The sequence below is a fragment of the Cryptomeria japonica genome, chromosome 11 (assembly GCF_030272615.1).
Source record: "Cryptomeria japonica chromosome 11, Sugi_1.0, whole genome shotgun sequence".
NCBI lineage: Eukaryota > Viridiplantae > Streptophyta > Pinopsida > Cupressales > Cupressaceae > Cryptomeria > Cryptomeria japonica.
Genome location: NC_081415.1, coordinates 137,618,225 through 137,644,764, shown reverse-complemented (window position 1 = coordinate 137,644,764; position 26,540 = coordinate 137,618,225). Strand labels below are relative to the sequence as shown.

At 38.0% G+C, this 26,540-nt stretch overlaps 1 protein-coding gene across 5 annotated transcripts in view; it reads right to left on the bottom strand.

Moving 5' to 3' along the window:
• The window catches only part of LOC131032649 (phospholipid-transporting ATPase 3), a 417,034-nt gene that overhangs the window by 93,705 nt on the left and 296,789 nt on the right, over positions 1–26,540 (bottom strand). For all 5 annotated transcript variants that reach the window (XM_057963683.2, XM_057963680.2, XM_057963682.2 and 2 more), the window contains exon 20: positions 14,742–14,907. In XM_057963683.2, the coding sequence (XP_057819666.1) occupies positions 14,742–14,907 (166 nt within the window). The remainder of the gene's footprint in view (positions 1–14,741; positions 14,908–26,540) is intronic.

The following is a 26,540-nucleotide window of genomic DNA, read 5'->3' as shown; positions in this document are numbered from 1 at the left end:
TATATGATGGGACTGCCTTATGAACATTATAAACTGGTACATCCAAGGCTCAAAAACATTAGAATGTTCAAGACCCATCATCCTGCTGAGGAGAGTTATGATGTCTCCAATTTCCCACTTGAAGTCACAGTGGTACAACTTAGCCCATCTTGAGAAGGCGGCTTGTGGCTCATGAATCCACCTGTTAATTTGACGTTTGCAGTCCTTTTCCCTTTTGACATAGTACTCAGCTGCACTATCTTTGGAAATCTCCATATAAACAGGTGTTGGTGGTATTCTGAAAACTTTCTCAATTGTATCTGCATCAAGGCGGATTATTGCTTCACCATCATCATTTTTAATGGTTCTCGTCTCCTTGTCAAAGCAATGGGCGCAAGCGAGAACAAATTCAGGTTCTAGGGAAGCCACTAGAAAAGAAGATGCATGATGGATATGGCTGTCAAACAGCCGCTGCATATTGCTATCTTGCGGATCCTCTGCCCTCTTGACAAATTTTGACATGTCTACATGCCCTATCTTTGTATCTTTTATGTGATCCAAAGGTGAAGAGACTTGAGAAGGTGAAACCTCATTTTGGTACTTATCATATTTATACTTCATCTTCTTTGGAATTGGAAATGACAACAAATCTGACATTGAAGGACAACCTGGTATACTGTGATGAAGACTTAAAAGTGTTAAAGCGACATCATAATCAGCTGCAACTAACATTTTTCCTTCTTCAAATGGGAAGAACTCCAACCCTTGCATATCATGATTTTGTGAGAGAAAGAGGGGAAATAAATGGGAAATGCTAGGAATCTTGACTTTGACCAATTTTGGATCTTGGGGAAAATTTTATAAGTATACAAGTTTGGGAAGAATGCACATGCAATCGGATTTTTAAAATCCGAATGCAAGTATACTTGTAAAATGGAAAATGGAGAAATGAGTGAAAAATGAGAATTAGACTTGCGGGAAATAACGTGAACGGAAAGTACAGATATGAGCGATATGGATGGATAAAAATGGGAAGATTTTGGGAATGTTACTTCCAAGAAAATGGGAAGAACTTTGGACATGCAATCTGGTTCTAAAAACCTGATTTTGGAAGGATGGGTATTTTTCATCTTTGCAACTTGGAATTTCAACAAAAGATGGTTAAATTCTTTTAACTGTAAAGGAAGAAGAATGATTTTCATCCAACTTGTAATCGGGATTTAAAATCCCAAATACAAGTAAAGAGGGAAAATGGGGAAGAACAATGCAATTCAACAATTGCTTTTCAAAGGGGAAAATCTCTATCACAAAACCGATTTTTCGGGCAAAATCAACATATAAACAAATCTACAACTAGAAAGGAAAAATAAGAAAACAAGAAAACAAGAAAATGAAACAAGAAAAGAAAAGAATCATACCTTGTTTCAATCTGAAAATGCCTCTTCAAAAGATGATCAATCTTTGAAAGAAGAAAGGATAGCTCTTAAATAGAGATTAACCGCAATCTGAAACCCTAGCCACATTTTTACTAAAATGCCATAACCAGAAAAAAGTGGCACCAAATACAAATAAAATGGCCCAAGAAGGGGTCAAAACTCCTTCAAATTTCAACGCCTTAGCACAACAAGCAAAAACGACTTAGGAGGTTGGAGATCCATGGCAACTTGGGAGAGAAAATCGCGGTTTTGGTAAAAACGTGTTTGCTTATTCAACACCCAAAAACCAGCAATCATACACCTCAAATGGCGCGATATGTGTTTGCAAATGCATGAGAATAGGGAAGAATCCCAAACGCCCTCTATCTCCCAAAAATTCTCCACAAAAAATGATTCAAATTTCCAATAAAATCGCCTTCCTTTGGCTAGTCGGGTTTTTGGAAAAGGAATGCAAGTTTAATTTTACATGCAATAGAGAAAATCGGGTTTTATTTCCCATATAGCAAGTTTTAATTGTCACTTTTCCCTCAACAAGGCAAAATCGGGTTTTAGAAATGAAATTACAAGTTCAAAATTCCCCAATTTGCACTTAATGGAGAAAATCGGGTTTTTTGGGCAAAATAGCAAGTTTAAAATGTCACTTTATTTCATTTCTAGGCAAAATCGGGTTTTGGAGAGAGATGTGCAAGTTACAAATTACTTGTAAAGGGAAAATAAAATCCCTACAAGTTTTAATAACTTGCACATATGTAATAAAGGTTTAAAATCCCTATTACAAGCAAAAGACACTAAAATAGGGGTTTTAGAAAATAATTGAAAGTTATTTATAAATATGCAATTTAAAATTAACTTGTAACTTATCCAAAAAATCCCTACCATAACTTAAAAAGCCAAAAAGCATCAAGGGGGAAATAAAAGGTAAGTTACAAGTTATTTTTTCAATAAAGTGCACTTGTAATTAGCCAAAAATTTCCCTACAAAGACCAAAACAAAGGAAATCATTAAAACTTGCAATTCAAGGAAAATTTCCCACCTACAGTCAGGGAGAAAAAACCCAAATTTCAAGGAAAGACATAGAAAACGAACCCAAAATGCGACGAAATTCGAAACGTGGTTCGAGGATGGACTAAGGATTAAGCCAGTCCAAGGATTAGGCGAAATTCTGCCTCGGGAAGCATGCCATAGAGAAAAAAAATCATTTTTTGACAAAATTTTTATGTAATGGTCCTTCATTTTTAAAACAAAGATGAGGACAACAAGGACGAATGTCCAAGCATACTTGAACTCCGCCCTACCAAGTGTGAGGCACAAACAACATGAAGTCCGCCTAGATGGGTGTTCAAACATTATTCCAAGGGGAAAAGATGTCCAAGGCAATGCAAAGTCCACCCTTGGAAAAGCATGATCAAAGTCCGCCACAAGGAGAGGAATAAAGTCAAGCAAGCAAATTTGTCCAAGCTTCTTCCAAGTCCGCCCTATGCATAATGTCCATCAACCTTCCAAGTCCGCCTTGGCAAGGAAACCATCAAGTCACCAAGCATAAGAAGAATGTCCAAGGTATGAGAAAGTCCACCCTAACACAAGGAAGATCCAATGAAGCATGAAGTCCGCTAGGAACAAGAAGTAGATGGCAAAGAAGTCACAAAGTCCGCCTTGGACAAATGGCTAATGAATATCAAAGTCCGCCTAGGAAGGGTAGAAGTTGGCAAGCATGTCTGCCTAGCCCAAGGTGACAAGAAGAAAGCTAGACAAAGTTAGAAAACATGAAAATTTGCCTAAGGAAAATTGAAATTTCCCAAGGTAAATTGTACCTTGAAAGTTTGATCAAACACAAGTTGGCAAGACATTCCAAGTTTACCTAGGCATAAATGGAATATGTAAAGATGCCTGAGCAAGATAAAAAATTTGCCTAAGGCTCAAGGGTAAGACATGAAGACAATCGACTTGCCATGCTAAAGAGAGAAAATGGCTAAAAGGAAAAACAAATTTGACAAAGTAGGTGACAAAGTCAAATTCATGTTTGGTTGGTTATTTTGGGCTATTATTGGATCTATGAAAATATTTTAATATATTTAAATATTTCCTAAGTTAGCGTTTAAATAAATTAAAATAAGGCTATGTATCTAGCCATTTCAGAGTAATAATGGATTTTTCACTTCATCTGGTTTGATATGCCTATGTGTTATAGCTCATTGGAAAGGTCTTGAACTTTGCTACATGATTCTCACCTCCTGGAGTCTTTTTGGATGCTTGAAGCTATTTATTCACAATAAAGTGATATTTTTCTATAGTTTGATGCCAGAATTGGGAAAGTATCACTTCAGTTATAAAGCGCAAGCTTTATTATTCTTTAGGGTTCGACTTGCAAAAGGAAAGGAGTTATAAGGAGATGAAAACCTAATTGATAGCATCTTTGATCATTTTGAAACTTGCGAATTTGGGAATTGCTCTGGAAGAGTGATTTTGGTCTGGGATGCAAACCCCAGGTCTGAGCTTGCTGGGACGTAGCCCTCAGTAGGAGTTGACAGTGGATTTATCCAGGATTGCACAGAGATTGTCAGAGGTAGAAGACACATCTTCTTGGCCTGAAGATTTAGCGTGCATATTGGGGTTTTCAACAGGGCGGCTGGTCTATTTCAGTTGGCACGTGATTTGCAGCAGCTTCCACGCGTCCTTTGCAACCACGCCTTGTTTGTATGTTGGCTTGAAGGGTTGTATTCAGCTTGTTTGGTCTTCCTTGTTCGTTGCCAGTAATATTCCTCCATCTGGCATCAATCCACATTGAGAACAACTCCAAATAAATGTATGGATTCTTGCAGAATACAAAACTAGTTTATTTGCCTGGTATGATTTGCAGTATTTTCAGATTGCTTAAGTGTTCTTATATATGAACATTGTTTAATGTTTATTTCACAATTGTTGCTATTTATCAATTACTTTACTTATAACATCAAAAGCCAAAAAGAAACAATCCCTTTCTGCAACTTCTGTCTATTCTATAAGATCACCGGAAAATTACAAAAATATAGTATGTTTAATTAAGAATTTACAGCAGCAACAACAAAAGGATCCATTTGGGATCTTTTAGTGGTATCAGAGCCTAATCCTGCCAGCCTGTGGGGTGGTAATTGCATTCACTTGGTGTGATTGGATTTGGTTTTCAGTTAGACATAAAAAGAATCATCATGATAGGGTTATGTAAAAGTAAACAAGCAGGGAGGGAATTTGATCAAACACCTTCAAAGAGTTCAAGACACACTAGAGGTACAACTACATCTAAAAGTACAAGGAGGCCCCCTGTTAAAACATTCAATGATACAGTCATAAGCAACTATCATGGGTATTGCTCCCTTCCAAAAAAGCTACAGGATATGCTTACCTTCACCCAATTTATGGGTATTCCAGATGAAGCTGAAGATGGTATGAATTCATATCAGCTGCAAATAAAAAGAGAAGAACCGATTGACTCATCCATAAATGAGGTTTGTAAAAATCTCTATGAGGAATTTGATGAACATGCTATAAGGGATGAAGTGATACCTATGAATGTTGAAAACATGTCACAAAGGTATGGCAACCATTCTCATTTTTATAACAGCAGTCCTTCATGTGAACACGATGATGATTCAAAGGTCATGACACATGAGGAGGAAGTTGTAGGAGGGATTCTTACAGTTGGCACGCAATATATGAGTGTTAAACAAGAGGGATGCAAGGGGAAAACAAGCCATAGCAGCCCTGACTTTTATGACAGCAGTCTTACTACTGAGCATAATCAAGATTTCGATGCTTTGGTGCATGAAGATGATGGTTGTGAGGGGTCATCTCAGGCAAACAGTCACTGTTTGGGTGTTACTGGTGCTTTTGATATTGAAGATACATGTCATAATGAGTCTGATTTTTCAAATCAGACCTTAGAAGATGGGAACAAAACAGAAAATGTGCCTAATGGTGATGGTTCTGAGGAGAGTTTGACGAATGTGTGAGTCTATCTTGATAGGGGAGGTGTATGTTGAACTTGGCAAAGCAGCAGCCTCTAGCATGTCATTCGAGCCACCCCATGAGGTTCATAACAAAAGTGATATAACTTCTCTTCCTCAAGATATGGCAGCCTTTGGTCAAGAAGAGAATAATGATTTGCATTCTAGACTTGAAGGTACACATGGTGCAATCATGGCTTATGATAATGTGAATAATACAATCCATCATAAATCAGATTTTGTGCATTTTGGGACAGCTGATATAGAGCAATCGCAGAGGATGAATGAAGGATGGTTGGCAAGAGCCAAGCAAGCAAGTTTATAGCTCATCAGGCCAAGCTTCAACTTCAGCACATTCATGATACTCATCACCATATTGGTAAGGAGGAACAAGAGCTATCTAAGTCTGATTTTTCATCTGATATTGGTTATTTTTTTCATGGTGGTGATGGAATTGATAATGAGGCTCATAGTGGACCAGCCACTAATGAGTTATCCTTGATTGGCATAGAAGATGTTCCCAATGCACCTTTGATTTTGTCACCTCTTTCATATGATAAGGCAGCGTTGTACTTATTGATTGGTGACTCAGTTTTCTAAGATTTGATAGTCGGCTATGAAGATCAGCATGTAAGGGACTTCATTTGTTACATGGCTCAACAAAACATTTACTTAGCAACCTTTAATGAAGGCACATTAATTTGTGGAAATATAGGTAAAGTTACAACAACTGTTTGGAGGTCTTGGAAAAGTATTCAACACAATTTACTTGTTGGAAATTGGCTCATTGATGGATTCATATCAGCATTGATGGTTGGTAGTACTTGTGGCTTCAATTGGAGTGAAGTTCTTAGCTGGTTAGATGATGTTCAGGTTCACAACAGCAGTATAATGAGTATTGACATGATGGATGGATATGACAGTGCAAAGATTTGGGATCCTGGTATTGACATGTGTGGTGTATTTCTTCAGTGGATCCGTGATGAGTTGTTTCACTTTGGGTATACAAATGTTTATATCAGAGTAGCGCGGTGGTTGGCAGAAGTAATGTTTATCAGATTTATATGGGATCTAGTGAATTGGTTCTCAGCATGCAGGTGCAGATTGCTTGAGGGCAAGCAATCTTCGGGAAGGGAAGATTGTAATGTCCCCTTTTCTAGGTGACATGAGATGAGCAGGGTTTGACCTACCATTCGAGTTCCCATAGGTCAACGACATGGTTAGGGGACTCATTCTGAGGGTCATGGAGCTTTGCAGGGGCTCTGTGAGCCGTTTCGGACCTTCAGACGAGGTCTCCTATTTTTTAGGGAGAACTGGCAGTTGACTGAATGACCACCTAGGGGACCAAGAAGCAGAGCAGGATCCTTTTGAGCAGTTACAGGTGTTTGGAGAGAGGTTCGTACTTTTTAGGAGGTTGTGGCAGTTTCCATATTTGAGGTTCCACGGGACCATACCATGGTTTCAGTTTCAGGAAGATTGGGTGTGTTTCCTAGTTTCTAGGAGCATCCCTAGATTTTTGGGATGGGACTGCCAGTTGGCCCATCTTGTCCGGCATCAGTCACAGACAGGTGTCAAAGTCAGATTCATGTTTGGTTGGTTATTTTGGGCTATTATTGGATCTATGGAAATATTTTAATATATTTAAATATTTCCTAAGTTAGCATTTAAATAAATTAAAATAAGGCTATGTATATAGCCATTTCGGAGTAATAAGGGATTTTTGGCTTCAGCTGGTTTGATATGCCTATGTGTTATAGCTCGTTGGAAAGGTCTTGAACTTTGCTACCTAATTCTCACCTCCCGATGTCTTTTTGGATGCTTGAAGCTATTTATTCGCAATAAAGTGATATTTTTCTATAGTTTGACAACATAATTGGGAAAGTGTCACTTTAATTATAAAGCGCAAGCTTTATTATTCTTTAGGGTTCGACTTGCAAAGGGAAAGGAGTTATAAGGAGATGAAAACCTAATTGATAGCATCTTTTATCATTTTGAAACTTGCGAATTTGGGAATTGCTCTGGAAGAGTGATTTTGGTCTGGGACGCAAACCCCAGGTCTGAGCTTGCTGGGACGTAGCCCTCAGCAGGAGTTGACAGTGGATTTATCCAGGATTGCACAGAGATTGTCAGAGGTAGAAGACACATCTTCTTGGCCTGAAGATTTAGCGTGCATATTGGGGGTTTCAATAGGGCGGCTAGTCTATTGCAGCTGGCATGTGATTTGCAGCAGCTTCCACGCCTCCTTTGCAACCACGCCTTGTTTGTATGTTGGCTTGAAGGGTTGTATTCAGTTTATTTGGTCTTCCTTGTTTGTTGCCAGTAATATTCCTCCATCTGGCATCAATCCAGATTGAGAACAACTCCAAATAAATATATGGATTCTTGCAGAATACAAAACTAGGTTATTTGCCTGGTATGATTTACAGTATTTTCAGATTGCTTAAGTGTTCTTACATATGAACATTGTTTAATGTTTATTTCACAGTTGTTGCTATTTATCAATTACTTTACTTATAACATCAAAAACCAAAAAGAAACAATCCCTTTCTGCAACTTCTGTCTATTCCATAAGATCACCAGAAAATTACAAAAATATAGTATGTTTAATTAAGAATTTACAGCAGCAACAACAAAAGGATCCATTTGGGATCTTTCAGAAGGCACAGGAGAATTCCTCTGCAAAATTCAAGCACTTGGAAGAGTTTCCAAGCATCAAGAAAAGTCCTCTGGCTTAGCGGAAATTCCAGATTTCTTGAAGGATTTCATCTCCTGAAGAGTTGAAGACAAGCTCCCAATCAAATGATGGCGAGAAGACTATTCCAAACAAATTTCCATACTTAGGCAATTTTTTGGCACAAATTGGAAAATTCAAGGAGAATATTCAATTGTTCTAGGTCAGCATGTCCAAGTTCATTGAACACACCGCCTCTCAACAGAAGAAGGGGGTGCAATCCTAAAAAATAGCATCTTGTGCCACTTGTCTCTCATCCAATGGATATTTGACGTATTTTGGAAAACTTGGATAAGGGTTAGGTTGTTTTAATCTCGGCTATTGATTGGAAATCAATCCTGGCCATTGAATTGTAATTGGGGAGCCTATAAATTGAGCTCAACCCCTCATTTGTAAATTATGGGAGCATGTTGCAAAACATGTTGAGATAAGCAATTGTTGCTTAGGATTGCCAAAATAATAAGTAATACATTGTTCGAATTGATAGTGATTATTTCCCTTATTTTGGAGTCTGCATGGTTCTTACCCCTCATCATAGTTTAGATTTTATTTCATGTACGCTAGATGAATGAAGGATTTGATAGTTTCGATTGGTGAAACTTTTTGCTCATACTTTTGTTGGATGGATGATTTTCATTCAATGTGTAAAGTTAGCCTGAGCTTTTGATGTGGATGCTTAACTTCTACTTTGAGTAATATTGTTCAATTGTTGGTATTATTCATAAGTGTGAAAATCTTGAGTACAACCTTAGAAGATTGCACATGCTTTGCGTAAATGTCCTAAGTGTGGTGTAACAAAGTGTTGTTATTAGTTTCACCCAGTCTTTACCGTCTCTTGAATTCTCAGTAATAGACTAGAATATCTAAACCCTTATCTCCTTTTCAGTTTTCTTGAAGTCCATGATCCAAAACCCTAACGATAAATGTCCATCGTCAATTGAACAAGCCAAGCGTAAGTCCCTTTGTGTATTACCAGTATATCACAATGCCCATTGAGCTTATCCGCATGTCAAGGCCTGACAAAAGAAACCTTGGAATCGCCATATGATATTAGCATAAGCGGTGATTTTTCAAGAGAGGATAGAGTGTCTTTGGATATTTTATTCTAATGTATGGTAGATGATAAAATAGACACCAACAAGACCATCAGGCGAGTTTGCAACTCTTTGTTCAAAAGCATGATTTTGTCTTGGCAATTGTGTCAATATTGCAATTTGCTTTGCCTTAGGTGTTTTGCTTGACTTGCATAGTTTCTCCATCCTCATGAAGGCTCCAAAGGCGGCGGTCTCTCTCTCATTCAATATCCACTTGCAAAAGGAATTGCACTCAACATATTAATGCATCCAAGCTGTTCATCAAATCCCTATTTTCGAGGTGTGAAATCTCTAGGACTTAGGACTTAAGTTAGCTCAATTTCAAGTCGGATCACCCTTTTCAAGTTCAAATTTCTTGCTTTTGCAATCTACTCTATCTACTAGACAAAAAATCCTACGCAAGACCTCAACGAGACAAAACAATGATATAATGTCCCCTACTTGATATATTTCAATATACTAAAATTGATTGATATTCTTCAATTAATTATTAACAAGTTCTTATTTATTTTCCTCATTAGATGATTAATTTCATGATTCATTGTTTTTAATATAGATATCAGACCCTGCTACTACTTTAGTTTAAGGGAGAAGGGTTTATGTATGTTACCAAAGCGCTTGGACACCAAATACAATAGGTTCCCTCAAAGTTTACAGATCCAAGCCCTTACCTATCTTTGGTCTATACCCTCAAGGCTTATGAGTCGCTGATCCCCACCCTATCTTGGGACTTAATCTATTGCTTGGATTTAGACTGCCCCTCTTTGGAACATCTCATTCCCATCTTCTTAAATACTGACAGTAATAACATGATTTAGACTATAAGTATACTAATTTCTTATGTATTATGAATATATATATGAAATTAAGTATGACTGTCATACATATTGCAGTCCATATTAATATTACTATTAATTTTGCATGAAAACATTATCAGGTTTCATATATTAAGCATACATTCTCAGCTCATCCCCATGCATACCACCAAGAACAAAGGTGTTACTACCTGTAACTTAATAACAGTTCTGATCTTATCAATCCATGGTGATGTTATTGGATGCTTTGATTCCTTTCTTTTATATCTCTCAATGTGAGGGAGAGGTCACATCACTTCATCGTGTATACCCTTTGGCAAGAGACACGCCCTTTCACCATTAGCACCCTTTGAAAGAGTGCAACTCTTCATTATTTCTGCCCTTTGAAAGGGACACAACCTCTCATAATCAGATCTGCACTTATTATTTAAATCAGATCTGCACTTCTCATTTTCAAATTATTCCCCCTCTCAATTGAGGTTCTCTTCTCCCTTTTATATCTCATTGTTGAGGGAGTCACAACTTTTCCCTTCATGTCTTTTGACTTTTCATTAACTTAATTAATTTTTAATTAATCATATTTAATTATATTTAATTATATTATTTTATATTTTAATTAAATATTTTAATTTTATTTATTACTATTATTTATTATTACCATTTATTATTAAATTTTTATTTCAAAGTGGGGACATTACAAACGAAAAGGGGGGACCCTGTCGATCACAGGGAGTATGTGCAAGGCACAACACTACCTTACAAGTGTTTTCATGAAGAATTTGGAGCTACCCCTCAACCCTGATAGGGGCTGCAACTCCCAGACCTCTCTTGTTTTAAAGAGCAAAACATATAAAAATTGTTTTGGCTAGTGCTGGATGGAAAAGTAATGTGTTTTTTTGTTTCCTTTTTTGTTCAATAAAATCTCAAGTAATTGAGTTCCACTTATGCTTTTGGTTTGTCCAATTAATCCCAACTCCAAGATTTGCTACTATGAATATAAACCATTTTGATTATCTTTAACATTTATAATATGACAAACGACTTTACATTATCAATTATGAGCTGTGTTCTCAATTAGGTATTCAATTTTGTACATTTTGTGCATTTATGGTCTAATGTGTGTATGTACATCTAAAACCAGCCACACCAAACCCAAGGGAAAAGTAAAATCAGTGATATCCCAAACCTGACGTAATATCCCCTGCAGTAGATAGATTAAAATGCAAGGAATATTTGCAAACAGTTGGCTGACAATCTGCTGTTCTAGTTTTCTGTCTGTATAACCTGCGTGTAATGCAGTCTGGACAGCTAGTATAACTTGTGTGTTATGCTGAAAACAAGCACATATGACACAAGGAATATCTTTGAACAATTGTCCTTCGACCCTTAGACCTGCTGCTATTAGAAATCTGATGGCTTTCTAATGGTTGCTTGCAGTATGTCTAATGGATGCAAACATATAATTGCAATGACTTCAATGGAAATGTGAATTTTCTAGACCACATGAAGAAAATACATATCTAGAGCAAGTGCAAATCATCATTACAGCTAATGACATTTTGTCAAACATATGGCAGGCATCATCTAAATTTATAACAGCATATATATATAGTTCAGAACAGGCCCCTTATTAGAGGCAAACACCAATACAATCAATAAGCTTAAAGCTTAGTAAATGAATGCACAGACTGCTGACTTCAGATAATGATATATGACTGTCAATGGTAGTTATAACAGTAACTTTATTTGCAATACCATCAACTTCAAGTGGTAAAGAGAACCTGTTTGTAGTTCGCTTAATTCTGTTAGGAAGAAGCAAGCAATACCACGAATGATGAAGCCCCCACACTGTCAACTCCAGAATCGCCCCTGCTGCAGAAAGATGGTCTGATAATAATTGATGATCAGCCGCTAGCCTTCAATTTCATCTCCAAAAATGGACGCCTTCAACCTCCAATTGTGGCGCTACCATTCTTAAGGAGATTCAATGCTAATATGGGATGCTATAAGCAGAAATCGTGGGGAACTTGACAGTCTGATTCAAATTGTTTCAGATCTGAAATGGATGCAGTATCTCACTTAATTCTCCCTTCAATCACTACCAAAATGAGTCACCTTGAAGTAGGAATGAAGAAACAAACAATTACAAATGTCTTGATGCCTTCCTAGTGCCAAATCAGGTATTTCTTCAAAATCGCCCCTATTGCTGTTGCAGATGAAGTATAAATAATTCCAGCATGTGATGTCCCAGATATAATTAAATAATAAATCTAATTACTTTGTTGTAAGGCCCCAAATTTAATAACAAATCTTTCGGGCCCTTTTATTTAATTAGATTAGGCAAGTTTTGGTTGGTCATGTCGGCCCGTTTGTAACCCTTCGGGAAGTTTCCCGGAGCCCATATATATGGCCATGTTAGTCATTGTTGTAGGTATGCAAATTTTTGGTATCTTTTCTCTATTGTGCGAATTCCTATTGGAATTCTGTTATCCGCCATTTCGGAGGTGAAAGATCCTCCCTATTTGGTATTTGCAGTTTCAGTGAGGTTCACCTCTCACCCTATGCTGTCTTTGTACTCGTTCCGGATTTGGCAAATCTTGAATTTTATCATTGTTTACTTTATCCAGTTGCGTATCTGTTAATCTGGTTTACATACATAAGGAGAACTCCTAATATTCAGAATCCATTACTCCGGAAGATCACCACACAACTGCTGAAGCTCACCGTATGACTGCACCTTCATAGCCTCACACTGTACTACCACCCTCCTTTTCTCACCACCGTACGACCTCCTTTGGCCCCACCGTACACCTTCCTAACCACCATACGGCCTCCTTTGGCCCCACCGTACGACCTCCTTTGGCCCCACCATACACCTTCCTCACCACCGTACAACCCTCTTGAGCTCCACCATACGGCCTGCTTGACATCACCGTACGGCCCCCCTCACTCCACCGTGCGACACTTACACCATACGACTCTCCTTCCTCTCCTACCGTACGGCCACCCAGCCACCGTACAGTAGATCAGCCTTTTGGCACCATACAGGTCCAGATCATTACACAGCAGTCCTCAGTGCCAAATATATGATGAAAATGATTGTCTCAGGAAGGCAAATCCAAAGCACCAATGCCCACAAAATTCTACCCCTTCAATCAGAAGATATGAACAAAAATATGAAGCTCAATAGGTCTGTTCGACCCTTAAGGCAGACCTGGTATATAACTGAAAAACTCCCTCGAATCTTCCCAAATCACCTCTAATAGCTCATACAAAAAATCACCTATCTTTTCCCTAAGTGCAGATACAAAAACATGGATGTCAATTGACCATATAGCTGAAACCCTCTCCCAATTCCACCTCCATGAATGCTGAAACACAACACAATAAGCTCAAAGTTGAATTCCTGAAGTAGAGCTCACAACCAGCGATAATTCGGAAGATCTTTCACCACCTCAAAATCGCATTACCACTTGAGAGTTTCCGTTCCCAATGGCTGAAGATAAGCTGCAGAAACCCTAGGTTCCACAAAGCTAACAAGCACAATAAGATATCAAATAATCCATGCCAAAACAATGAAGCTCGTCCCCTATTTTTTTCTTTTTCCACACACGTAACGACCACCTTCTAGAAGATTCCATCCCAATAAAATAATATTATTTAAGTGACTTTATAATTTAATATTTTATTTTTGTCACTTTTTAATTAATTTAATTAAATATAAAGTCACCTTTTAGTTTTTATTTATTTAATGACTTTATAAGAAATTAAATTAATTTCTCCTTATTCCTCCACTTAGCCTTCGGAGAAAGAAAGGCTAACACCACTGAGAGGCTAAAGAAATGGGGAGATTACACCTGAACTGGTTTAGTGTGTGTATGTGTGTGCACCCATGTGTGCATGCATTTGAGCATGTGGTCATGTGGCTGGGCAATCAAGGGTGTGTTTATATGTGGCCATGCATTCCTGCAACAAGGTACTCAAGGGTGTGTGTATGCATGTGTGCATGTGCATGAGCAAGGGTGTATGAGCATGCATGTGTGTGCATGTGGCCAAACCCAGCCATACCAACCCAAATTGGCGTATTACCAAACTTGAACTAGCAACATATAATTAATTCCGTTTTGAAGTTTAGGGGTGATTAATGGGACTAGTGGCATCAACCTTCACAGCTACTTTAGGTGTTAATCATTGTTGGGAGCTCCTCTAGCCTATTATTATATCATTCTGTTAATTGAGGCTTGATTATTGAAGATGTGCACATTATTTGTTCTATAATGACGATGTTATGTTCTCTTGTATGCTTCTAAGTTCTAGCTTATGGTGATTATGTTAGACTATAATCAATATTTCATGTGTCAATGCATTGTCATGTTGTTCTAGTTATTCCTATAGACTAATGTTAGATTTTATCATCTACCGCATCTGTATATGTGTGCATGGCAGACGTAGCCTATATAGGAATATGGGATGCATAATCATTATAAAAAATAAACAAACATTATTGTACCATACATTATTACTTATTTAAAGCTAAAATTCTTCAATTCTCAACTAAAATTTCCTTCTTCATTTTCAACATTTCCTCTTTGCATAATAAACCAGGAAAGTGCTATCCACTTTGACAGGCATATGACATAAATTTGTTTTCCTGTTGGTCAAGTCAATATTATAAGGTAATTGCTAGGGTAAACAACTTTGCATACCATAACCAACATTGATTGCAGTTTCCATCTTGTCTCCAGTCAAAACCCAAATTTTGATACCAGCTTGCAGCAAAGTGTGAATGCACGTGGGAACACCATCTTGTAGCTTGTCTTCAATTGCTACACACCCAAGTAAAATAAGTTGTTCCTCGATTAACTCTGCAACCTGCAATAACCACTTTACCTATTTAAAAAAATGTCCTTGCCTCCTTACTCTGTTCAAGGCTACACAAAACCATGTGAGTTTTTATGCTGTGGAAGATTTATAAAAGAACAGATTTATCAGATTTTATGGACAAATAAATAAAAGAGTTTAATACCAAAACAAAACAATTCTTTATGCATTGGGGTTCTTGCCCAAGTTAAACAAATTTTCTCATGATATCAAATATACATATGAAGCATCTTACAACATTAAGAGAGTAGCTTGCCAATTATTCAGATGTACAAAAATAATTTTGTTGGTAGAAATGTTTAGCAATAGCAAGCGCAAGGACATTCAAACAGGTTTTATGAGATTCAAAATGCTGTTTGACATTATGAGCCTCACAGTGAAATATGATTGAGAATCTTAACATAGATCAAAATACAATAATATTTTGACACTAATGAGACAGTAACCTTCATTGCAAATGACCATCAAAACATTTAAGAAATCAAAGATTGAAAGTAACTTCATACAAACATGGAATCAAACTCTAATATAAGTGAACTTCTCAAGCATTCTCTTCAAGGTGTTTGCTGATGATGGGTCAGGTAGTGAGACACGTAACGTCAGATCTGAATTTACTTACACAAAATTTCCAAAACTCTCCAATGCTATACTATCTGCATAAATCTATCCCTTAAACTTAGAAAAATATATATGAGCTAATAATAGTGTGTGATAATGGTTGAAGAAAACAAGAGAACTTTGTCTGAATTAGCTAATTTTATCCTACCAAAGAGAAAATCATCTACTAAAAAGAAATACATTAGTACAGTCTAAATATAAGATGGAATTTTTTTGATAACCTTCTTGTGTTAGTTCAAACACCATCTTGTTTAATCAATATGTGGAAACTCTATAAAACAAGGGGAAATGAACTCTAAAGACCTACCAATATTCACCAAGTTGTATGCATGCTATGATCTCTGTATCAATCTACTTAAAACTAAGTAGCTGATCAACCATTCTTGGAAAACTCTCCAAACACTCTTTTGACTCTTGAGTACTCCTAATTCAGAATGCCAAGCGAGTTACTTTCCCAAAATCTCTCCAATGAGTTTTTGAAAAACTTGCACTGATATTTTCCTATTAAAGTCATGAGTAAATGCAAAAAATCCTAGGTTGAATTTTGTATTAAAAACTCGTCTAAGTTCATATAATTTATTGTTTCTTGCTTGCAATTAAAGAAGCACAATTTTCATTGGTGGTAAAGGTTTCAAAGGCTTTAATTTTCTACCCCTCGAACCCATTGGGGGCGTTGCTCCCAAACCCCTATAGAGGCACTGCACGTTGACCTTGTTGGGGGCGTTGCCCCCAAATCCCCACAAAGGGCACTGCCCCTTGACCCCACCGGGGGCATTACCCCCAACCCCATGAAGGCCACTACCCCTCAACCTCATTTGGGTCTTCACTCCTAATTATCCATTAGTTATTGGAATCTCTCAAATAAAAAACTTGATTACAATGAGGGGGCAACAGGGAATTGGGATATAACTTTGAGTGCACCTACGCAGATGTTATTATTTCACTACTTGCCAAAAATCTCTTTAGATGAGGCAACTTCTACATATGACATGGCTAGTGGAAGTGGCATTATAACTCATTTAGTGTTGAACTTTTTTTGGCCTATGGTATGTATTAAATTCTAATTTTGATTTATTTATGATGGAAATTAGTAATGTGTTCAACAAATTTAGTAATATGTGTGTTTCTGAAGAATATTTTTAAACATTCATGTATATAAAATGTTCGATAAAATTGCCGAGGCTTTTTGGAGTTTTTGTCAAGTCCCTAGTTTTAAAATTTTTGGGCATGCCAAGTTATTGCCAAGTCCAGGTTTTTCAACTATGGCCGATTCATCCCTTGCCATGCCAAGATCCAACCTTCATATGCCTATGGATCCACATAGGATGCAAGAAAACCATGATGGGTTCATCCTAAACAAACTTGGGAAAAATCTGCCTGAACTTCGATGAAACCACCTATTGTGTTGTAAACACACACGCCCCATTGCAAATGGGGACCCCTCTGTTTCATTGGCTATCTTAGTGATTTTCTTTGTTTAGTTTAGGTTTGGCAATGATTTTCCAACCTTTGGCCTTAAAATGAGAAAGGTTTCATTTATGATATTACTATCAGGGTTCAACTGTGTAGTTCTGAGTCAAACTCATTGACCCATGTTTCATGAGGAGTGGTTCACAAGAACCCATCTCTCATGAGAATGAATGATCCACTTAGCACTCATTGCATCTAGGTGAAGCTCAGAGGGGTGAAGCGTTGGGACTTCTCGGGAGATCACCCATCCCAATACTACTCCAACTCAAGCGCGCCAAACCACGGAGTTGTTGTGAAATATGGATCAAAGAAAAATGACAGTGATTCTGGAAGACTGATTGCCGTGAGTTATTTATCGTCTCCATCATTGAATCCGGTTTAAATACAAGAGGAAAGGTTGCCTACGTAGGGACATGTCCATGCGTGGCAATTGCCACATATGGACATGTCCCTACGGAGGCAACCGTTCATAACAATTCGTTTGTTTATGTTTAATTTCCAAACTGTATGCTCTGTTAATATATCACTCTCCAGATAATAACCGATTTACCATTAGTTAGATTCATGAGGGCTATATCTTAACACTCCCTCTTAGCAGGAGTGGATCTAAGTAATTTTCTTGGGAGCATATTCTGTCATGACTTCCGACACAATTCGGGACAACATTTAATATAGTCTTGTCATGACAATAAACTCAATATCATGATATCCGGCTCAGTCCGGGACAATCACTTAAGAAGTCAATCATGAGATGATCACATACTTTAGGATCAAGATATCCGGCACAGTCCGGGACAACAACTTAATGTAGTCAATCTTGACACTTGGTCAACTATTGTCAAGATCGTCACCTTGAAATAGTAACCTTAAACATAAGAAGATCGTCATCTTCTTGAACACAGTTAGAATATTGCAATATACATTTTATTTATTTATTCATGAACAAATTACACATGGTAGGAATTGCATCCTAATAATCTCAATTATAATCTAGTCATACCAAGTTTACTTCTGAAGTATTCTATCTTCAATCTTGCAAGTGGCTTGGTGAAGATATCAGCATTTTGTTCTTCAGTACTGATGTACACTAGTTTTATGACGTTTCAATCTACCATATCTCTTATGTAGTGATAACGGATCTCAATATGTTTGGATCGATTGTGAAAAACTGGATTTACTGAGAGCTTGATAGAGCTCTGATTATCACAGTGAATTATTATTGAATTCAGAGTTTTTCCAAATAATCCAAATAATAACTTTCTTAGCCATACCGCTTCACGAGCTCCCATGGAGGCTGCTATATATTCTGCTTCGGTGGAGCTTTGTGCAACTGCTGACTGTTTTCTGCTGAACCAAGATATCATAGCAGAACCAAGACTGAAGCAACACCCTGTAGTACTTTTACGGTCAGTGGTACTTCCGGCCCAATCAAAATCAGAATATCCTTCAAGTTGAATCTCAACATTTTCATACTTTAAGCCAAGTCCGATTGTGCCTCGTAAATATCTTAGAATGTGTTTAGCAGCCATTAGATGTATCTTCTTAGGTTCACACATGAAGTGACTTAATACATTTGTAGCATAGCAGATATCAAGACGAGTATTTACCAAATACATGAGTGAACCGACGATTTGTCTGTAGAGTGTGGGATCTGTAGGTGTGGGATCTGTAGGTTCTGAATCTTCTGCCTCAATTTTCAGCTTGTGCAAATTAGTTTCCATTGGTGTAGCTAATGGCTTACACTCCATCATCCCAAATCTAGTTAGAATATATGTGGTGTACTTTCCTTGATTTAGGAAGATGTAGTTTTTCTTCTGCCATACTTCTAATCCCAGAAAATAATGTAGAAGCCCTAGATCCTTCATATCGAATTCTGCTGCCAGATCTTGCTTACATTTCTTAATGAGATTATCCTCTCCTGTTATCAAAACATCATCCACGTAAAGGACCAATATAATCATATTGCCATTTGAAGCCTTGAAGTAGATGTTGGGATCTGCTAGGTTCTTGGAGTACCCTAGTTTGGAGACATAGTTGTCTATCCTTGCATACCAAGCCCTAGGTGCTTGTTTTAACCCATAGAGAGCTTTCTGTATTTTACAAACATAGCAATTTTTATCACGTATGGTGAATCCTTCTAGTTGTTCTATATATACTTTTTCTTCAATTGAAACATTTACGAAGGCAGTCTTTACGTCCATTTGGTGAATTTTCCATCCTTTGGATGTTGCAATTGCAATGATTGTTCTTACTGACGTATACTGGGCAACTGGGGCAAATGTCTCTTCATAATCAATTCCTACTTTCTGAGAGAATCCCCTTGCCACAAAGCGAGCTTTATGTTTTTCAATGCTGCCATCAGATGTATATTTGATCTTGAATAACCACTTGGATGAGACAACTGATTTGTCTTTTGGTCTAGGCACTATATCCCAAACATCATTCTTTAGTATAGATTGATATTCTTCAACCATAGCATCTTTCCAAGCCTGTTTTGATAAGGCTTCTCTGACATTTGTTGGTTCAGAATTTGTGAGTTCGGTTAGAAGTGCAGCATAACATTTTAGAGTTCTTGTTCTCTTATTTTCTTTGGAAATTTCATTTGGTTCTACATTATTCTCTTCAATCATTTTCCTTGCCCATAGAGGTCTTTTCTTGTTATTGAGTGTTTCAATATTTTCATCAACAAGAGGTTCAGAAGCTCTTATGATGTCCTCCCTCTCAGTGTCTGAAGGTTTGGAATTTTCTATGATATTCTCCCTCTCAATCTCAGTTATGTGATCTTCTTCTTCTTTAGTAATGTTATCATCCTCAGGTTCTTTGAGGGTAGTGTTTTCTTCAAACTTTACATCTCTACTTATCTCAACAGATTTTTTTCCTGGAATGTAAATGCGATATCCTTTAGTATTTTCACTATAGCCAATGAAGATACCTCTTTTTCCGGATGGTTCTAGTTTTGTCCTCTTTTCTTTAGGAACATGTATATATATGGGACAGCCAAATATCCTTAAATGACTTAAGTCTGGTTTGTTCCCTATAAAAGCTTCTTCAGGAGTTATGTTTTCTAGAACTGAGTGCGGACATCTTGTTTTGAATGTAGACTGCTGTATTTGAAGCTTCTGCCTAGAATGAAGTATGTAAGTTTTGGTCATGCATCATGGCTTTTGCTGCTTCAATTATGGTTCTGTTCTTTCTTTTTGCTACTCCATTCTGTTGTGGATTATATGGTACAGTATACTCCCTCTTAATCCCAACAGAATTACAAAAGTCTTTGAAGTTGTCAGATGTATATTCTCCCCCATTGTCGGATCTTAACACCTTAATTTTCTTCCCTGACTGGTTTTCTACTAGTGCCTTGAATTCTTTGAACTTAGATAGTACTTCATTTGAGTCTTTGCACTTTAGAAAATATATCCATGTTTTTCGAGAGTAGTCGTCAACAAAGATTATGTAGTATAAGGATCCAGTTAGGGATGGTGTTGACATGGGACCACATAGGTCTAAGTGAATTAGTTCTAAAATAACTTTTGATTTGTGCTCGCTTGAGGGAAAAGAAACTTTCACATTCTTTCCCAAGGCACATCCTTTGCAAATGCCTGTGTGTTCAGATTTTAGTTGGGGCAGTCCTGAAGTAATCTTCTTTATGTTGGATAGAGCATTATATCTTAGGTGTCCTAATCTTTTGTGCCATAATTCATTATTATTTGAAACTTCAAGATTTAGTGCTTCTTTTTGATCACTGCATAGTTTGTATAGGCTACCATCTCTTGAACCTACTGTTATGGCATTTTTGATATTTGTATTTTTAGGCCAATGTAATGTCCCCATTTTGCGAGCATTAGAGTTTGTAAGAATTAGCCTATCATTTGACCCTCGTAGCCTAACAATTATTGATAGAGGGCCTCGTGTGGCAATTACTTGGTGATTAGAGACATTACTCTTCAGCTGGATTCAGGTTTTGGCCTTTGCACAGGTTTTTTGACTCAGATTGGCACACTTACTATTTATAGTAAGTTACTATTTTGGGAGAGTCAGGGTTCCTATTAATAGAAAGACACCTGAAAAGAGCTTATTGGTAGTGTCGACCTTGATTGGGCCTTTGCAGCTATTTCTAGACTCAGTTCCACATACTTACTATTTATAGTAAGTCACTATTCAGGGTTTCTATTTTTAGACAGGCATCCAATCACATGGAGAACAGGGAGAGTCGACTCCTGGCTCAGACAGCTTAGCAATCAGACAAGTACATCAAGAGATATTAAAGTTTAAGTGACTTAAGTGATTTATTTAATATTTTAATATTATTATAAAGTTCTAAAGTAACTTTATAATAATAAAGTCACTTTAATATAATAAAGTGCGTTAAGTGAATAATTTAATGTGGGAATAAATCTTTTATCCCACATTGGCCAGGAAGGTGTTTGAGCTCTCTTAAGGAAAGAACAAAAGGAAAGGCAAGAGTTCATTCTCAGCATCCAATTGATGAATTGTAATTTTTGAAATGGGAGAAGTTTGAGAGAGGAAGAAACCAAGGTTTCAACCTTTGCACTTTGGAGAGCGTAAATTCTTCGAAGTTTAGGGCATCTGAGGTGCTGAAATAATCACTGATATTTGCCATTGGGAGTGACTTCATTCAGGGTCACTATTTATGCACAAATTGAAGAAGAATCCATGGAATGTTGAGCTGGTTAATGAATTTCATCTGGAAGTTGAAAGACCATATTGGAGGAAACATTGCCAATGCATTGTCATTATTTATTTTGTGAGATGCTACAGTACCCGCGTCTACAGTACCCCCATGAACAGTGCGCTACAGTGCCGTGAACAGTGCGCATGAACAGTGCCGTGAACAGTGCGCTACAGTAGTTGGAGTTCTATAGAAGGGGATTTAGAAAGGTTGAACAGCTATATATATTTGACAAGGGATTTGCATATGAGGAGAATCAAACCAATATATCAAGGCAGCCATTGAAATACCAGGTTTTCTATCTATGGTCATTGTATTAGAAAATCATTACTTCATTGCCTCATTTTCTATTATGATTATATCATGAAATATTTGGAGGTTGCATATGTTTAATGGAGATATAATTTGCATATTCCACATTCATGGTAACATTCAACATTGATCAGCCATTTAGCTTTCATGCCAATTGTTTGCTTAAATGCCTAATGGCTGTAGGTGTACTTTGGGATGCATGACAAGTGTTTGTCTTAATGTCAACTAGCTGTACTAGTTAATTTCAGTCATTACATGTGTGGAAAGGTCTAAAACAGCTAGTATATCATTTCTATAACAACTTTGCATTGTTAGAAGCTTTCCATAACTTCATTTGCAGCCTACAAACCCAAAGAAGACAAAGAAAGAATTCACTACAGCGGCTTCAAACATTGTATGCCAAATGTTTGACAATATTCCTTGGTGTTCATATAAGCAAAACAGGGTCAGATTAGCCAAGGGATCTTACAGTGGTATCAAAGCGGTTTCCTGCCAACCTGTTGGGTGATGGTTGCATTCAATTGGTGGGAAAATCATCCGTGTACAAATCAGTTTTGATTTGATTTTCAGTTGGGTAGTGAAAATGGGCTACATGACAACATTGTTCAGCGATAAACAGGCACTGAAAGAACTTGAACAATCACAATACAAGCTCAGCCGAGAGTTGTTGCGTTTAGAGCAAACGCTTTCAAAGTTTGGGTTGCCTAAAAGATTCAATTCACTTCCTACCAGCAAAGGTCGAACACCACAAAACAAAGAAGAAGAAGTGATTAGCATGTTTAAGGAGTATAGCACTCTTCCTCAAAAAAATAAGAAGGAACTTCCTTTCATGAGTTACATGGATTTGCACCCGAGTCTTTGCCATAAGACAGAGTTTGCAAGGAAGAAATATCACACTATAGCTCATGAATTGTTTACACATGAAATGGATAGAGAATCTACACATAAGGATGATACAACTCTTCATCAAAATGATTTGGTATCTTCAAATTCCTATGAAGTATGCAGAAATTTATATGATGAATTTGATAGACATGCTGATTTGATTCAAGAAGACACTAGCACAGCTTTGGGTAATGATTTATCTACATCATCCTTGCAAGAGGTGACTCAAGAAGTTTCTAATATAGAGGCTACTTTTGATTTTCATGACAGCGATGATGAAACTTTGCATGAGCATGAGACAGCAGTGTTTTCACATGTGCAAAATGATCCTATTGAATTGTCACATGAAAGTACTCAGAAATTGGGTACTAATGATGCATTGTATGTGGAGAATTCATGTCATGGTGACTCTGATTTTCCAGATCAGACCTTTGAAAACAAGCTAGAAGATTCATATGTTGATACGGAATCCCAAGATCGTGCTTTGGATGGGCATGCAGTTACTTTGAGAGTGGAGGTGTGTGAAGATACTGTCATACCAGCAACTTCTACCTTATCAGTTGAGCCATCCTTTGAGGTACAAAGCAGCAGTACCTTAGATGTTGAGGTGTGCATGGATGAAAGCACACATGATGCTGCTTATCATGTAGTGAGTGATGACGAATCAGCCTCATATCATAGTGCATATTGTGAACCGGAAAACTTGTATGGGGGTCATAAGCTACAAAATCCTCATCATTTGGTTGGGCAACTAAAAGTGAATGACAATATGATTGCCACAACCATTGAGCATTTTGATGTTGCTCGTCAGATGTTGGCTACCTATGGTTGGAGTACTCCTTTGATAGATGAGCATGGTGATAGTGGTTTTTCCCTTGCAGAGATACATGCACTTCGAGAAGCAATTGGAATGATGAAACAAAATTATCTAAAACTACTTGCAGATAGGGATTTTCTTCTCAAGTGGGATTGCATTTGTTATGATGCATTGAAGGGAAAGGAGGAGCAGGTCGATGAGCTCACTCATGAGCTTGAGGTGACTATGGACTCATGGCAGAGTGCTGAGTTGGCTCTTCAAGAGTCACAGTTACAAATTGAGGAGCTTACCGAGGAGTTGAGTTTGGCACAGTCTCCACCAACTGCAGATATAGTACAGTTATATACAGATGCAGTTGATGAGGATTTTATATCCACTGGTTGTAGTGAGGATGTGATTAGATCTATCACAGATATAGGTACGAAAGTTTCAGCTGGGATGAGTACCTTGGTTGAGAGCAGTAGAGAACCACTAGTTGCATCAAGTTCTCCTGAGGTCAGTACTTGTTGTGCGTTGCACACGCTCCCTGTCGCCGACAGGGTCCCCCTTTCCTGTTTTGAGTTTTTTGATCGTTATCCCGAGGATCCAAGCAGAGTTTCTCGTGTCTCCTCGAGCGAGTTCGTGACCAGTCCATAAGCTGATCGGCGTTGGAATAATGAACCAATGAGTCCTCCTGACTGATCTGGCTTTCGGGCGTAAATGCCGAAAGCTTTGTTCCAAAATTTCAAGTTTAACATGATGCATCTCCTTTTCGGACCCCACGTCCAAACTTCGTCCAAAGTGAAGGTCTAGACATAATGTAAACACTTTTCGGACCCCAGGTCCGAACATGGCGAAAGTCAAGTGAAGGTTTAAGCCGAATGCGCTCCTTTTCGGACTCTAGGTCCGAACTTTGCGAAGTCAAGTTAAGCAAAAACATAGCGCGATTATCCCTTTCGGACCTTAAGCTCCGAACTTTGCGAAGGCAAAGTAAAGCAAAAACATAGCGCGATTATCCCTTTCGGACCCTAAGGTTCGAACTTTTACGAAGGTAAAAGTTTAAAACATGAAGGCAGGTTTAAACCGAGTGCAATCTCACATTTCGGACCCCAGGTCCGAACTTTCACGAAAGTGAAAGTTTAAATATAACGCATATCACTTTCGGACCCCCATGTCCGAACTTTCGAAGTGAAAGTTAAAACTTAACATGGCGAACACATTTCGGACCCCCACGTCCGAAATTTCGAAATCCAAGTTAAAAAAATAACGTTGTGCGATCCTTTTCGAACCTCAGGTCCGAACTTCGGCGAAAGTGGAAGTTTAAAAAAAAACGCGCTCCTTTTCGGGCTAAAGCTCCGAGCTTCGAAAGTCAAGACAAGTCAAAACATCACGCATCTCCTTTTCGGACTCTAGGTCCGAACCAACACGGAGATGAAAGTTGGAAACAACGCGATCATTTTCGGACTTTAGGTCCGAACCAACACGGAGATGAGAGTTTAAATACAACGCGATCATTTTCGGACCCCAGGTCCGAACCTTCAGCGAAGGTGAAAGTTTAAAAACGAAGGCAAAGTTAAAAAAAAACTAATGCGATCATTTCTTGAGCTCCGAGGAAAAACGCAGAGGGCAAAGAAACACAAGGAAAAACGCGAAGCCAGTTTAAACGCAGAAGCACGAAGGAAAACGCGGAGGTAGGAGTGAGGCACGTTGATGAAGTCCGAGTTTCGGACCATTTAAAAACGCCAAACACCCATCTTCGGACCCCTGAAGATTAGGTTGCGGAGCTCGCATTTCCAACCCCAGCTCCGAAGTCCGCAAAACTTTTTACCGCAAAACCCAGTCTTCAGCGCAAAACGCAATTTTAAACCACGGAACCGAAGACCGAGTAAAGCCAGGTTAAATCCGCAGCCTTCAATTTTGTCAAAATTCAAAGTTAAAAGGAATGCAATTCAAAATTTGAAAGGGCTCTCAAATCCGAAAACAAGGAGGTAAGACGCCACATTATCCTCCCATCAACCATTTAAAATTCAGATTGCTAGGCACAGAACTATGTGAAATTGATAAATCCTCTTTCATCCTCCAAACCGCGAAAATTTAAATAGGAGGGATAACCATTGGGATTCAAATTTTGCAGGATCATCTACTCGCCCCGCGCAACAAGGTCGGGCAATCACTCATCATTCGCTCCAATCAGGTAAGTACGCTTTATCGCGTATGGTCATTTAAAAATATGTGAATCAAATAGGCAAATACGCAAAATTTGAAATTCTTGAAGTCTGCATCGCCGTTATTCGAACATCCGAAATTTAGGATTCATCCCCAAGGTTTAGCCAGAAGCTGCATCTCTTTTCAAATTCAAACTTCTCATATTTTGCCTCTGTTGAAAATTAATCCAAAAATTCGAAAATGAGATTGCATAGTCATAAATCTTCAGAAATATGATGCTGTTAAAGTTAATCAAATTGTTAGCCAAAATGATATTTAAACTAATCCCGGTTTGTTGGAACACTTCTGTTATTATCTAACCCGCATTATCGTTCTTGTATCACCTTGTAATCCGTGTCTGGCTGTGCAGGATAAATGCCTAAATCAGCGGCAGAATCATCAAAAACACCCGCTGCAGCAGAAACCTCACGAGCATCCAAATCAAACATCCCGCGGAAAGTTGAAAGAATGAAGAATCAGTATCAGAGGGGAGGGTTAAGGGAGTCAAAGGTCCAGAGCGTCTGGGACAACATTGGTGACACCGACCTTGGCCACATTGATATTCAGGATTTCAGGGATCGGGTCTTCTCGCCCAACGCATATGGCAGGCCTAGGCAAATGGTGGAAAGTGGCATCGCCCAAGCAGCAGGT